Source organism: Mobula birostris, chromosome 3, assembly GCF_030028105.1.
Source record: "Mobula birostris isolate sMobBir1 chromosome 3, sMobBir1.hap1, whole genome shotgun sequence".
Lineage (NCBI taxonomy): Eukaryota > Metazoa > Chordata > Chondrichthyes > Myliobatiformes > Myliobatidae > Mobula > Mobula birostris.
In genome coordinates, this window is record NC_092372.1 from 87,494,333 (window position 1) to 87,510,112 (window position 15,780).

Sequence of the window (15,780 nt, forward strand, 5' to 3'; positions counted from 1 at the left end):
TGATGAGGACTGGCACATAGTCCTCTGGTTTCCTCCTCCTGAAGTCAATAATCAGCTCCTTGGTCTTGCTGACATTGAGTAGGAGATTCTTATGGCACCACTCAGCCATAATTTCAGTCTCCCTCTTATATGCTGATACATCATCATCTTTAATTTGGCCTATGCCAGTGGTGTTGTCAGCAAACTTGAATATGGCATTGGTATCCACACAGTCATTAAGTGTAAAGTGAGTAGAGCAGTGGTTTAAGCACAGATACACTGGTGCACCTGTGCTGATGGAGATTGTGGAGGAGATGTTGTTGCCAATCTGAACTGTTTGGGATCTGCAAGTAAGGAAATTGAAGATCCAGTTGCACAAGGAGGCATTGAGGCCAACTTCTTGAAGCTTGAAGTGGCACGGGGAACATTTCGCTACTAGAGAGAAGAACGAATTCAATTAAACACTAGTAAATTCTGGAAGCAAACGTCACACCGTCTATATAAAAGCTGAAGATGAAAAGAGGATGGCTTCTGCAACAGGATAATCATCCTAAACACACCTCAAAATCCACAATGGACTACCTCAAGAGGCGCAAGCTGCAGGTTTTGCCATGGCCCTCACAGTCCCCCGACCTAAACATCATCGAAAATCTGTGGATAGACCTCAAAAAAGCAGTGCATGCAAGACAGGCTAAGAATCTTACAGAACTAGAAGCCCTTTGCAAGGAAGAATGGGTGAAAATCCCCCAAATAAGAATTGAAAGACTCTTACAACAGGAATTCTGCAGATGCTGGAAATTCAAGCAACACACATCAAAGTTGCTAGTGAACACAGCAGGCCAGGCAGCATCTCTAGGAAGAGGTGCAGTCGACGTTTCAGGCCAAGACCCTTCGTCAGGACTAACTGAAGGAAGAGTGAGTAAGGGATTTGAAAGTTGGAGGGGGAGGGGGAGATCCAAAATGATAGGAGAAGACAGGAGGGGGAGGGATGGAGCCAAGAGCTGGACAGGTGATAGGCAAAAGGGGATACGAGAGGATCATGGGACAGGAGGTCCATTTCCAACACCTCCCTCCCCTTTCTAGATCTTTCTGTCTCTGTCTCTGGAGACAGCTTATCCACTGATGTCTACTATAAGCCTACTGACTCTCACAGCTATCTGGACTATTCCTCTTCTCACCCTGTCTCTTGCAAAAACGCCATCCCCTTCTCGCAATTCCTCCGTCTCCGCCGCATCTGCTCTCAGGATGAGTCTTTTCATTCTAGGACGAGGGAGGTGCCTTCATTTTTTAAAGAAAGGGGCTTCCCTTCCTCCACTATCAACTCTGCTCTTAAATGCATCTCCCCCATTTCACGTACACCTGCTCTCACTCCATCCTCCCGCCACCCCACTAGGAATAGGGTTCCCCTGGTCCTCACCTACCACCCCACCAGCCTCCAGGTCCAACATATTATTCTCCGTAACTTCTGCCACCTCCAACGGGATCCCACCACTAAGCACATCTTTCCCTCCCCCCCTCCTGCATTCCGCAGGGATCGCTCTCTACACAACTCCCTTGTCCATTCGTCCCCCCCATCCCTCCCCACTGATCTCCCTCCTGGCACTTATCCGTGTAAGCGGAACAAGTGCTACACATGCCCTTACACTTCCTCCCTTACCACCATTCAGGGCCCCAAACAGTCCTTCCAGGTGAGGCAACACTTCACCTGTGAGTCGACTGGGGTGATATACTGCGTCCGGTGCTCCCGATGTGGCCTTTTATATATTGGCGAGACCCGACGCAGACTGGGAGACCGCTTTGCTGAACATCTACGCTCTGTCCGCCAGAGAAAGCAGGATCTCCCAGTGGCCACACATTTTAATTCCACATCCCATTCCCATTCTGACATGTCTATCCACGGCCTCCTCTACTGTAAAGATGAAGCCACACTCAGGTTGGAGGAACAACACCTGATATTCCGTCTGGGTAGCCTCCAACTTGATGGCATGAACATCGACTTCTCTAACTTCCGCTAGGCCCCACCTCCCCCTCGTACCCCATCTGTTACTTATTTTTATGCACACATTCTTTCTCTCACTCTCCTTTTTCTCCCTCTGTCCCTCTGAATATACCTCTTGCCCATCCTCTGGGTCCCCCCCCCCGTTTGTCTTTCTTCCCGGACCTCCTGCCCCATGATCCTCTCGTATTCCCTTTTGCCAATCACCTGTCCAGCTCTTGGCTCCATCCCTCCCTCTCCTGTCTTCTCCTATCATTTTGGATCTCCCCCTCCCCCTCCAACTTTCAAATCCCTTACTCACTCTTCCTTCAGTTAGTCCTGACGAAGGGTCTCGGCCTGAAACGTCGACTGCACCTCTTCTAGAGATGCTGCCTGGCCTGCTGCGTTCACCAGCAACTTTGATGTGTGTTGATTGAAAGACTCTTAGCTGGCTACAGAAAGTGTCTACAAGCTGTGATACTTGCTAAAAGGGGTGTTACTAAGTACTGACCATGCAGGGTGCCCAAACTTTTGCTTTGGGCCCTTTTCCTTTTTTGTTATTTTGAAACTGTTAAAGATGGAAATAAAAAAAGTAATCTTGCTTAAAATATTAAAGAAATGGGTCATCTTTAGCTTTATGCCTTTTGGAAATCAGGTCATCTTTTACTCGCTTATCTATTAACAGTAACAGAAATTTTGACCAGGGGTGCCCAAACTTTTGCATGCCACTGTTACACACTGTACATTTAACATGTAATGCAAAATGAGAGCAAAAAAAAATAGTGAGCTGGTGTTCATGGATTCATTGTCCATTCAGAAATCTGATAGTGGAGGGGAAGAAGCTGTTCCTGAAATGTTGCGATTGTGTCTTCAGGATCCTGTACCACCTCCTCAATGGTAGAAATGAGAAGAGGAGATGTCCTTAATGATTGATGTTGCCTTTTTGAGGCATTGCCCTTTGAAAGTGTCCTCAGTGCAGGGGAGGCTAGAGCCCATGGTGGAGCTGGCTGAGTTTACAACTTTCTGAAGCTTTTTCTGATCCTGTGTATTGGCCCCTGTAGACCAGATGGTGATTTGCAAGTGCCTTTGGTGTCATTCAAGTCTCCTCAAACCCCTGATGAAATAAAGCTGCTGCCATGCTTTCTTTGTAATTGCATCAACATGTCGGGCCCAAAATAGAACTTCAGAGATGTTGGCACTCAGAAACTTGAAACTGCTCACCCTTCCCACTACTGACCTCTCGATGAGGACCGTTGTATGTTCTTCCAATGTCGCCTTGAATTTGCAAGGCTGTTCCAACATCTATCTCACTGTTTTATGTCTCCTCCTTATCATATGAAATTCTGCCAACAATAGCTGTGTCATTGGCAAATTTATAGATGGCGTTTGAGCTGCGCCTAACCATACAGTTGTGTTGTAGAGAGAATGGAGCAAAAGACTAAGCATGCATCCTTGAGGTGCACCAGTGTTGAGCATCAGCGAGAAGGAATTGTTATTTCTGATCCGTGCTGACTGCAGTCTCCTGGTGAGGAATCGAGGATCTAGTTGCAGAGGGAGGTATAGAGGCCCAGGTTTTGGAGCTTGTTGTTTGGAACTGAGAGTGTGATTGTGTTAAATGTTAAGCTTTAATTAATAAACAGCAGCCTGATGTAGGTGTTGCTATTGTCCAGTTGATCCCAGGCCAAGAGATTGTATCTGCTGTCCTCTTGTTGTGGTGATAGGCAAACAGCAGCACCTCCAGGTTCTTGCTGAGTTGGTTCTGGCCATGACCAACCTCTCATGTACTTCATCACAGTAGATGTGAGTGCAACTGGGCCATAGTCACCCTTCTCTTCTTGAGCACTGGTGTGATTTTCACCCTTTTGAAACAGATGGGAACCTCTTTTTGCAGCACCGAGAGATTGAAGAAGTCCTTGAACACTCCAGCCAGTTGGTTGGCACAGGTTTTTACAGCCCTACCAGGTACACCATCAGGGCCTGGTCTCCGGCGTGGGTTCACCCTCCTGAAAGATGTTCTCATGTTGGCTTCTGAGACAGAAGTTACAGACGCAGCAGATGCTGCAGGGATTAGCACAGGAGTAGTTTTATTCTCCCTTTCAAAGCATGAATAAAAGGCACTGAGCTCACCTGGGAGTGAGCATCACAGCTATTCATGTTGTTAGGTTTTGCCTTGTCGGAAGTAATGTCCTGGAAACCCTGTCAGAGCTGACCTGCATCTGATTCCATTTCTAACTTTAATCAGAATTTTATTTTACTCTTAAAGTAGTCTTCCATGGGCTATACCTGGACTTATTGTATAGTTCTGGATCACCGGTCTTGAATGCGACAGATCTATCCTTCAGTAGATTATGAATTTCCTGGTTCATCCATGGCTTTTGATTTGAGTATGTCCAATATGAACTCAAAGGCACACGCTTGTCCACACAGATCTTGATAAGGTCAGTGACAGGTGTGGTATTTATGTTCAGATTTGAAGGTGAATCCCTGAATATTGTCTAGTCTACTGACCCAAAGCAGTCCTGTAAGTACTGCTCCATCTCCCTTGGCCATAACTTCTTGATCCATGCCACTGGTGTTGTAATCTTTATTCTCTGCCTATACACTGGGAATAGAAGTACAGCCAGGTGATTGGAGTTTCCAAAGTGTGGGTGTGGGTCAACATTCTTGGTGGTGGTATAACAGTGGTCAAGTATGTTGGCTCCTCTGGTTCCACAGGAGATATGTTGTTGGTAGTTTTTTAGAGACTTCTTCAAGCTGGCCTGGTTGAAATCTCCTGCAAGGCATCAGGGTGCGCTGTTTTGTGAACTGCTGATACTCCTGTGTCTGTTTGAGGTTTGTCTCGGATGGAATGTACACTGCTACCAGGATGACAGCGGAAAACTCCCTAGGCAGATAAAATGGAAATACTTGACTGCCAGATGTTCCAGGTTGGGTTAACAGGACTGGGACAGAACCACAGTGTCTTTTCCCCATGATGAGTTAATCATGAAGCGCACCCCACGTCCTCTATCTGTAAAAGACTGTGCTGACCTGTCTTTGCAGAGAATGTTGAAGCCATTGGGCTGCAGCGCTCTGTCCAAAATGGCAGGCTGAGCTACGTTTCTATGAAGCAAAGTACACCGCAGTCCCTGATGTCCCTCTGGTTACTGCAATCTTGCTCTGAAGTCTTCAAGTTTATTTTCCAGAGCCTGTATATTCACCAGCAAGATAGTTGTTAGTGGGTTCTAAGGTCTCTGCGTTTCAGTTCTACCTGCCTTCCCCACTTTGGTTTTCTTCAAGGGGAACTGTACGAGGTGTGATTGATAAGTTCGTGGCCTAAGGTAGAAAAAGTCAATTTTAGAAAACCTAGCACATTTATTTTTCAACATAGTCCCCTCCTACATTTACACACTTAGTCCAGCGGTTGTGGAGTATACGGATCTTGGACCTTCAGAGTGACCACAGATGGGTGATTGATAAATTCGTGGCCTAAGGTAGAAGGAAATGAGTTATACAGCTCTTGTTACATGCGCATGCAGTTCAACTCTTTGAGTGATTATGCAGAAAGTTTGAAGCTAATAACTCATCTCCTTCTACCTAGGCCACGAACTTATCCCCTGATGAGTTATTAACTTCAAACTTTCTCACTCAAAGAATTAAACTGCATGTGCATGTAACGAGAGCCATATAACTCATCTCCCTCTATCTTAGGCCATGAACTTATCAATCACCCTTGCTGTGGGCACTTTCTGGAGGTCCAAGATCCGTATACTCCACAACCGCTGGACTATGTGTGTAAATGTAGGAGGGGACTATGTTGAAAAATAAATGTGCCAAGTTTTCTAAAATTGACGCCTTTTACCTTAGGTCACGAACTTATCAATCGTTCCTCGTACTTGCTACTCGAGTCTGTACTCTGGCATTTGCCAATATCACTAGATTTAAGTATGGATAGATTTTTTAAACATTTTAAAATAATATTGCTTACTGAAGTACCCTTGACTATGATTGAATTTCAACTGCAGTAGTCTTAAACAGGAAAGATTTGATGATTTCCATCAAAGCTGCACACAAAGAGTCGCCACTTTTCAGCACCATCTTCTTCAAAGTCTGGGGCAAAGTGAAGGTATGAGACTTTGAATAATAAGAATAGTGATAGAGCTTTTTGGTGGTAATGGGTATCAAAATTAAAGTTTCAGTCTGGGAGAATTGTAACTCTCGAAGCAGGATAATTATCAGGAACTACCAGGAGAATAAAACATGAATATTGGAAAATGAAATGAAAATTCTAGAAATATTAGTTATCTAGGGACTTTTAAGTTCAAGTTCAGGTTTAATTGTCATTCAATTAGGAATACAGTGAAACGAAACAGCATTCCTCTGGGGCTAAGGCACAAAACACAATACCCACAGACAAATGCAGCGCACAGCACATATAACACAGATAATTATGATATCATAAAAACATACAGTTACAAAAAAGATTAAAAAATAATATAGCCCAAGTCCCTGAGTGTCATAGCCTCTAGATTGATGGTGAATGGATGTTGTCTTGGAGCCACATGACTGCGAGAACAAACTGCAGCAGTTCCTCATTTTGCATGATTGTAACTGCTGACACAAACAGTTCAGCTTGTTTTCCACTGAGCAAGCACCAACGGAAGGGGCTAGCCCCCAAATTACTACAGAAATGAGCAGCACACAGCCAGCTCCAGCATCTTCTTTGCCAGTGAATGCAATTGACGACTGGGGCATGTGGGCCTTGGGCCATGAGGACACAACAACAAAGGCAACACAGCTCCTGTGCCACTGGTTTCACCAATGAACCAGTGAATCAGACTCATAGTCCGGCTCTACATGGGACTTGCAATCAAAAGAAAAATGTCCAAGCCTATCATTTCCTCTGTTTGTTTAATCCTGGATGACTGAAGCAGGTTGCAAAACAGTGTGCAACAAGTCCAACTCCAACACCATCCAGCAATTCACTAGCCGGGTATACCTACTGTACTTGATGATCTGAATATCCAGCAGTGGCTTACAATTGTAAAAATGACAAAAAAGGTGAACAATTGCATGTTTGTTTTGACCGAGAGAGTTCGTTGTGCCTGAGCGTGCTATTATTTTACTGGAATAATGGAGACTCTCATAGTCACGTGGATGAAAGAAAAATGGAGGGTGATGAAAGAAAAATGGAGGGTTATGAAATTTGTTATTTTGTGGGAACAGAGTAGTGCAATACAATAAAAAAATAAGACATATAAAAAGGATTATTAAGACGTGCAAAAAGAGAGCAAAATACTGAGGTAATGTTCATGAATTCATGGACCATTCAGAAATCTGATGGCAGACGGGAAGAAGCTGTTCCTAAAACGTGAAGTGTGCCTTCAGACTCCTGTAACTGATGATAGTAATGAGATGAGGGTGTGTGGGGTCCTTAATGATGGATGCTGCCTTTTTGAGGCATCACGTTTTGAAGATGTCCTTGATGGTAGGGAGTCTGGAGCCCATGATGTAGCTGGTTGAGTCTGCAATCCTCTGCCACTTTTTTAAAATCCTGTAGGTTGACATCTCTATACCGGGGGGGGGGGGGTGGTGATGCAACCGATTAGAATGCTCTCCACAATACATATCTAGAAATTGGTAGCATACCAAATCTTCTCCAAGCTCTTAATGACAAGTAGTCACTGTTGTGCCTTCTTTGTAATTGGATCAATATGTTGGGCCCAGGTTAGATCTTCACAGATATGGACACACAGGAACTCGAAACTGTTCACTTTTTCCACTACTGACCCCTGGATGAAGACTGGTGTATGTTCTTCCAGCTTCCTGTTCCTGAAGCTACAATCAGTTCCTTGGTCTTACTGACGTTTAGTGCAAAGTTGTTGTTGTGACACCACTCAAACAGCTGATCTGTCTCATTCCTGTGCATGTCCTTGTCACCATTTGAGATTTTGCTGCCAACAGTTATACTGTATCATCAGTGAATTGTTAGATGACTCCATAACTAGGCAGAATGCGGTCAAGAGTCTACCTTGTCATGCAAGGGGACCACTCAGTGCTCTTATAACAGTGGGATGAAAGCTGTCATTGAGCTTGGTAGTATGTGCTTTCCAGCTTTCGTATCTTCTGTTCATTTGGAGGGGGGAAGAAGAAAGAGAGTCCATGGTGAGTGGAGTCTTTGATTATCTTGGCTGCTTTACTGAGATAATGAGAAGTACAGAGTCCATGGAGGAGGGGCTGGTTTCTGTGATGTGCTGAGCAGTGTCCACAACTTTGCTGTTTCTTGTGGTTTCAGGCAGAGCAGTTGCCATACCAAGCATTAGTGCATCTGGATTGTATACTGTCTATGGTGTGTCTGTAGAAATTGGTGAGGGTCAGTGCAGGCATGCTGAACTTTTTAGCCTCCTGAGGAAATAGAGGTGGTTGGTGTGCTTTCTAAGCTATACTGTGTGTGCAGTTGAAGCTTCCAACACTCTCAACCTTTACACAGTTGATGTAAACAGGAGCATGTGCATTGCCCTCCTTCGTGAAGCACTTATTTTGTTGACATTAAGGAAAAGGTTGTTGCCATGACACCATGCCACTAGACCTTCTTGTACACTGAGATTCAGCCCATTACGGTGGTGTCATTTGCAAACTTGCAGGTAGAGTTTGAGAAGGACCTGACCACGCAGTCATGAGTGTATAGGAAAGAAGAGGCTGAAGGCTCAGTCTTATGAGGCACCAGTGTTAAAGATAATGTGGTGGAGGGGTTGCTGCCTATCCTACTGATCATGGTCTGTTGCTCAGGAAGTCACTTGCAAGGGAAGTGTTGAGTCCCAGGTCTAGGTATTTGGAGATGAATTTGCTTGGGAATATAATATTGAATGGGGGAATTATAGTCAATAAACAATTGTCAAATGTAGGTGTCTCTGCTGTACAGATGCTCCAGAGATGAGTGCAGAGGCAAGATGATAGCGTCTACCAAGTTTCATCAGTATGTAAACTGCAGCACATAGAAAATAAAAATCTGCAGTACATTACAGACCCTTCGACCCACAATGTTGTGCTGACCATGTAACTACCTCTAGAAACTGCCTAGAATTTGCCTAGCACATAGCACTCTATTTTACTAAGCTCCATGTACCTATCTAAGAGTCTCTTAAAAGACCCTATTGTATCTACCTCTACCACCTTCGCTGGCAGTGCATACCATGCACCCACCGCTCTCTGTGTGAAAAACTTACTTCTGACATCCCCCCGTGTCTGCATTGAAGCACCTTAAAACCATGCTCCCTCCTGTTAGCCATTTCAGCCCCGGAAAATGCCTCGTGACTATCCACACGATCAATGCCTCTTATAATCTTATACACCTCTATCAGGTCACCCCTCAGCCTCTTTCGCTCCAAGGTGAAAAGGACAAGTTCACTCAACCTGTTCTCATAAGGCATGCTCTCCAATCCAGGCCGCATCCTTGTAAATCTCCTCTGCACTCTCTATATAGTAGTCACATCCTTCCTGTAGTGAGATTACCAGAACTGAGCACAGTACTCCAAGTGAGGTCTAATTTTCTCAGTGAAAATTATGACTGAGAAGGTGCTCAGGAAGCTTAATGGTCTGAGGTGGATAAATCTCCTGGACCTGATGGAATGCACCCTCGGGTTCTGAAGGAAGTAGCTGGAGAGATTGCAGAGGCATTAACAATGATCTTTCAAGAATTGATAAATTCTGGCATTGTACCAGATGACTGGAAAATTGCAAATGTTACTCCGCTATTTAAGAAGGGTGGGAGGCAGCAGAAAGGAAACTATAGGTCTGTTAGCCTGACATCAGTGGTTGGGAAGTTGTTGGAATGGATTGTTAGGGATGAGATAACGGAGTACCTGGAGGCACATGACAAGATAGGCCAAAGCCAGCATGCTTTCCTGAAAGGAAAATCCTGCCTGACTAACCTACTGCAATTTTTTGAGGAAATTACAAGCAGGGTAGACAAAGGAGATGTAGTAGATGTGGTGTACTTGAATTTTCAGAAGACCTTTGACAAAGTGCCGCACATGAGGCTGCTTAGCAAGATAAGAGCCCATGGAATTACAGTGAGTTTACTAGCATGGGTGGAGCATTGGCTGATCGGCAGAAAACAGAGAGTGGGAATAAGGGATCCTATTCTGGCTGGCTGCCAGTTGCCAGTGGAGTTCCACAGGGGTCGGTGTTGGGACCGCTGCTTTTTACGATGTATGTCAATGATTTGGACTATGGTATTAATGGATTTGTGGCTAAATTTGCTGATGATAGAAAGATAGGTGGAGGAGCAGGTACTGTTGAGGAAACAGGGAGTCTGCAGAGAGATTTAGATAGTTTAGGGGAATGGGCAAAGTAGTGGCAAATGAAATACAATGTTGGAAATGTTGGTCATGCGCTTTAGTGGAAGAAATAAACAGGCAGACTGCTATTTAGATGGGGAGAGAACTCAAAATGCAGGGATGCAAAGGGACTTGGGAGTCCTTGTGCAGGATGCCCTAAAGGTTAACCTCCAGGTTGAGTTGGTGGTGAAGAAGGCGAATGCAATGTTGGCATTCATTTCCAGAGGAATAGAGTTGGAGTATTGTGTGCAGTTTTGGGCTCCTTATTTTAGAAAGGATATACCGACATTGGAGAGGGTTCAGAGAAGATTCACGAAAATGATTCCAGGAATGAAAGGGTTACCGTATGAGGAACATATGACAGCCCTTGGGCTGTATTCCCTGGAGTTCAGGAGAATGAGGGGGGATCGCATAGAAATATTCCAAATGTTAAAAGACCTGAACAGACTAGATATGGCAAAGTTATTTCCTATGGTAGGGGAATCAAGGACAAGAGGGCACAATTTTGGGATTGAAGGATGTCTATTTAGAACGCAGATGCAGAGAAGTTACTTTAGTCAGAGGGTGGTAAATCTGTGGAATTTGTTGCCACGAGCAGCTGTGGAGGCCAAGTCATTGGGTGCATTTACCAGGACATCAAGGGTATGGGGAGAAGGCAGGGGAGTGGAGATGACTGGAAGAGTTGGATCAGCTCATGATTGAATGGTGGAGCAGACTCGACGGGCCGAATGGCCTACTTCTGTTCCTATATTCTGCCGGACGATGCTGAGGATGTTCTACGAGTCTGTGGTGGCCAGTGCTATCATGTTTGCTGTTGTGTGCTGGGGCAGCAGGCTGAGGGTGGTGAATCAACAAACTCATTCATAAGGCCAGTGATGTTGTGGGGATGGAACTGGACTCTCTGATGGTGGTGTCTGAAAAGAGGATACTGTCTAAGTTGCATGCTATCTTGGTCAATGTCTCCCATCCACTACATAATGCCAGAGACTCATTCCACCGAGATGCAGCACTGAGCGTCATAGGAAGTTATTCCTGCCTGTGGCCATCAAACTTTACAACTCCTCCCTTGGAGGGTCAGACATCCTGAGCCAATAGGCTGGTACTGGACTTATTTCATAATTTACTGGCATAATTTACATATTACTATTTAACTATTTATGGTTCTATTACTATTTATTATTTATGGAGCAACTGTAATGAAAACCAATTTCCTCCGGGATTAATAAAGTATGACTATGACTATGACTATGACTATAACTTATGGACATGGTCTTATGGTCTTACTCCAAGTAAATCGAGGTTGTCTGCAAGGTTGAGACTAATGTGTACCATTACCAGCCTCTCAAAGTACTTCATGAAGCACCTGTTTTCTATTCTCCCCAATTGTGGTGAACAGTCTTTGACATGAAGCATTAAATCTGTTTCTCTTTCCATAGAGATACTGCATGATCTGCGAAGTGTTTCCAGCATTTTCTGCTTTTGATTTATATTTTTTTAAATTTTGCTTGCTCATTGGTGGTGATCTAGAACATTCAAGTATGTTTGTATTTTTGTGTACATAAAACTGCACTAAATTACCACTCCAAAAAGAGAATAAATTTTAATTCCAAATATACATCTAGACCATTATGTTTAGCAGATATTATGAGTGGAAAACTAGCACCATTTTAAGTATTAGGTCATTAAACTACTACAAATGTACTTTCCTTTATGCTTGTCGAGAAGGTTGATGGGAATATTATTGCAAATGAGTCAGATCAGATGTGAGAAGGTGGCACCCATAAAAACTAAATTGGAATAGTAAGTAGAAATTTTGTGTTGTGCAGTTCTGAATTCAAATAGACTATTTTTATAAAATGAGGAAATAGTAGGTCATCACTCTATGAACTCTTGACCCACCTGTGTTACTGCCATTGGAACAACTGTGGAATTATCTCCTTCCCTATAAAGAAATAGAAGTTGGTTTGCAAATCACTTGAGTGGACTTATTACTCATTTCATATGGTAATCACTCAGTATCAATGCCATCGATGAAACAAATGATGAATGTGTACTATTACAAATTGAGAGATCCAGAAGAGTTGTATCTCCAAATCAATAAATGAATCCATATCACTAGATTACCACACATGTAGTAAAGACAAGTATGACTTGTAAAATGTGACAAAGTATAATGCTTGTCTTTACCTTTCAAAATACTGTAATTGTCAAATTGAGTATATTTGGTATGCAGTTTTTGTTTGTTATTATTCAATTTATTCAGACATTTGTCATTAATTGTATTCCTTTTGAAATTGTTTGTTCTCAGGACAGTGACAACCTGTGGTGGGACGCATTTGCTACAGAGTTTTTTGAAGATGATGCAACATTAACACTTTCCTTCTGTTTGGAAGATGGACCAAAGAGATACAGTAAGAGGCTATTTTATCTGACTTAGACTTTAATAAACAATCATTGGGCCTTAAAATAGTGTTTACAGTTTGGTCATACAATAAATGAGGAGGTAATAGCAGAAACATAAGTAAATCAAGAGGTTTTGTTGTAATAATTGTTTTCAAAATATTAGTTAGCAGTATCCTAGGAAACACAGCCATTGATTTTGTTCCGAAAGCAACTAATTCAATTTACTCTGATGGTTAGAACAGCCTATTTGAGATGTTAGACATATAGATGGAACAATGACACATTGAAACAGTTAATACAAATCAGTATGAAGGCTCATCGTATTTCATTCTCCCTGCCCAGTTCGTGACTTCACTTGCAGCCAAGTGTTAGATGATCAGGAACCCCTGTACTAAAGTATTGAAACACTTACTTGTGGTAGCAAAACACAGGGGAAGAAGTTATTAGGATTAGTTTTTTATACAGAGTGGTGGGTATATAGGGTTCTCAGTTCCCAACTTATCAGTGCCCCGTAATGTAAGGGGTTATGTTGTAGTTCTTGGGAATGGTGATTCCTCATAACCTTCAGTCAAAACTGCTTTTTGAATCTACCGAAAAGGCAAAACAATGGTATCATTTAGTCAGAATTATTGTACTCACTATTTTGTGTCTCACAGCTTTTGTGTATTTTTAAATTTGTAATTAACTCTGACTAGATCACTGGATTGGTCTGATAGTGAGACTTGGCCCTTGGAGACAAGAAATCTGTCAGCATCCCATGTAATCACCATTGTGGAAAGTAATGTAATTAGCTCTCAATTATTAAATCTAGGCTCACTAACTGGGACTAGGTGCATAGAAGATATACGTCTTGGTTCTGAAGCTTATTGTAAAGATACTAGGAAAAAGTATGTGCAGCATACGATTGCCTCTTCACCCAGGAAAGCTTGCCAGAAAAAAATGCAACACTAATCGCTCTTACAGTCAGAAATTACCATCAGTATTTCGTAACACATAGTGAGTGATGTCAAGGCCTTAATACTCATGGCAAATATGAGCTGAGGCAATACACTGGGGTGGTGGAAGGCAAAATGTTATTGGAAACCAACCCCATGTCAGTCAATGATCTGAGGACAGTAGCTGGTGCTAGGCTGGCTTTTAGTTCTGGATTAGGTCAGATGATGGCTGCCAATGTTCTTTAGGTCAAGAGTCCGGCCGCACACTGCCAGCCATAATGATACATATAAAAGTCCTGTGAGCAATGAATTCTAGGGAAAAATGTTGAGTGCATCCTCAGTAAAAATGGATGGAAAGTCTTGTTTAGTGAATGTGATGATGCCAGTCAAATAGATAGCTTTGTCTTTGCCTGTTAGAGTTGCACTCACAAAGAAAAGTAAGGAGTATTCCACAATGTAGCAGAATTATATGATATAAATGACAGAAAGGCTGTAAGGTGACATGTAGTGTGTCACTCACCAGAGATTACTCACCAGCAGACTTGCTCTAGTAGTCTCAGTATTTATGTATCTGGTCCAATTATCTTTCTGTTGAATATTGATGCCAGGATATTGATGGTTATGGACCCAATGTTATTACTTCTAGTAAATGAGAATGGTTGATGTTTAAACTCTCCTTAGTTTAAGATGGTTATGACCTAGTATCTGCCTGTATGAATCAATCCATATCTGGATGTTGTCTTGGTCTTCCTGCATGCAGGATGCAGGTGTGGGCTGTTTCATTTTCTAAGGAAGGTAAAAAAAAAGTGCCGTTATCTACTTCTGATGTGATGGTGGAAGGAATGTCCAAATTGTATGCATTTAAAGGCAAGATTTGTAGGACTGTTGGATTTATTTTCTTGTTTAGTCCCAAGAGGACCACAGGCATCACAATCATGATTTGTTCATTGTTAGATATTTGAAAAAGTTCATTTAAAGATTGGTGGAAAAAAAGCAATGGTTAAAAATTAATTGGTCCTTGAATCTGGTCATGAATGAACAAGCTGAATAATATTTTTTATCAGAAATACTCACTTTTTTTTCAAAATATCATTTTATGATCCCAGCCATTTGCAGTTAGCACCAAGATCATGAATTCACTTTCATGACCTTTGGATCTGTAAGTCTGTCCATGTTCTAATGAAAGGCATTAGCTAGTGGTCTAGCTACTCCTTAACAGGCTATAATTGCATTTGATGTTGCTGCAGCTTGGCATTACCCTGAAAAATGTTCAGATCAGCAACCCTTCTCATCTTTTTTTATCTGAGTATTTTGTGAGATTATGTCTTGTAACTGTGCTTGTTGTTTTGTTATGAAGAGGTTAGGATCCAAAATTGTTCAAAGCCTCTCATTCACAACTGTTGCTTTGTTGTAAGGTGAAACTGGAAGTATAGTATTAACAATTTAATTTTTTTGTTTGTTTCTATCAACCTCTGGTCTCCTTTCTTACTAAACGGTACCAATACCAAACTCTACAGTTTAAGCTTTGATGGATTGGATAAGAATTTGTAGCACTTTCAGGTTTATTTTCTTATTTAGTCCTAAGAGGGCCACGAGCATCAGAATCATGCCAGTGCCTGATTTGTTCATTGTTAGATATCTGAAACAAAATAAAAAAACACGTCTTGAAATACTTAGCACATCAGCGAGAATCGGCAGAGAAAGACACATAATATTTCAGGATTTAATTTTATTATTTAGTGATTGAAAAAGAGGCAATGTCAGCTTTTTAAAATTAGTTATATAGGTGATTGAGAATTACTGTCTGATCTGTTGAGTACTTATTTTCTGTTTTTAAAAATTCAAATCTGGAGGTTCTGTAGTTTTTTTTATTTTCCAAATTGTTTTACAAAAGTATCTTTCCTTCACCTCGTATTGGAGTGCTCTGTCTGGGCTGGTCTATGTGCAGATTGGTTGGCAGGGTGACACCAAAGGGTCGGTATGTTCTCAGGACGTCCTTGTTTGTTCCAGGGGTACAAAATAGTGGCATCTGTGAGCTGCACTCTGCTTTTGAAATTTGATTGGGAGCAAGGACTTTGCACAGATGTTGCCGTATGACCGATTTAATGTATGCAGCCTTGGGATAAATTTCTACTCCTTAAGCCTTGAAACTTTCTTGTCAGTTTTTTTA

The 15,780-nt window shown here is 42.4% G+C and overlaps 1 protein-coding gene across 10 annotated transcripts in view; it reads left to right on the forward strand.

Annotated features, from left to right (window-relative positions):
• The window catches only part of ldb2a (LIM domain binding 2a), a 542,321-nt gene that overhangs the window by 300,774 nt on the left and 225,767 nt on the right, over nt 1-15,780 (forward strand). For all 10 annotated transcript variants that reach the window (XM_072252984.1, XM_072252986.1, XM_072252981.1 and 7 more), the window contains one exon: nt 12,581-12,683. In XM_072252984.1, the coding sequence (XP_072109085.1) occupies nt 12,581-12,683 (103 nt within the window). The remainder of the gene's footprint in view (nt 1-12,580; nt 12,684-15,780) is intronic.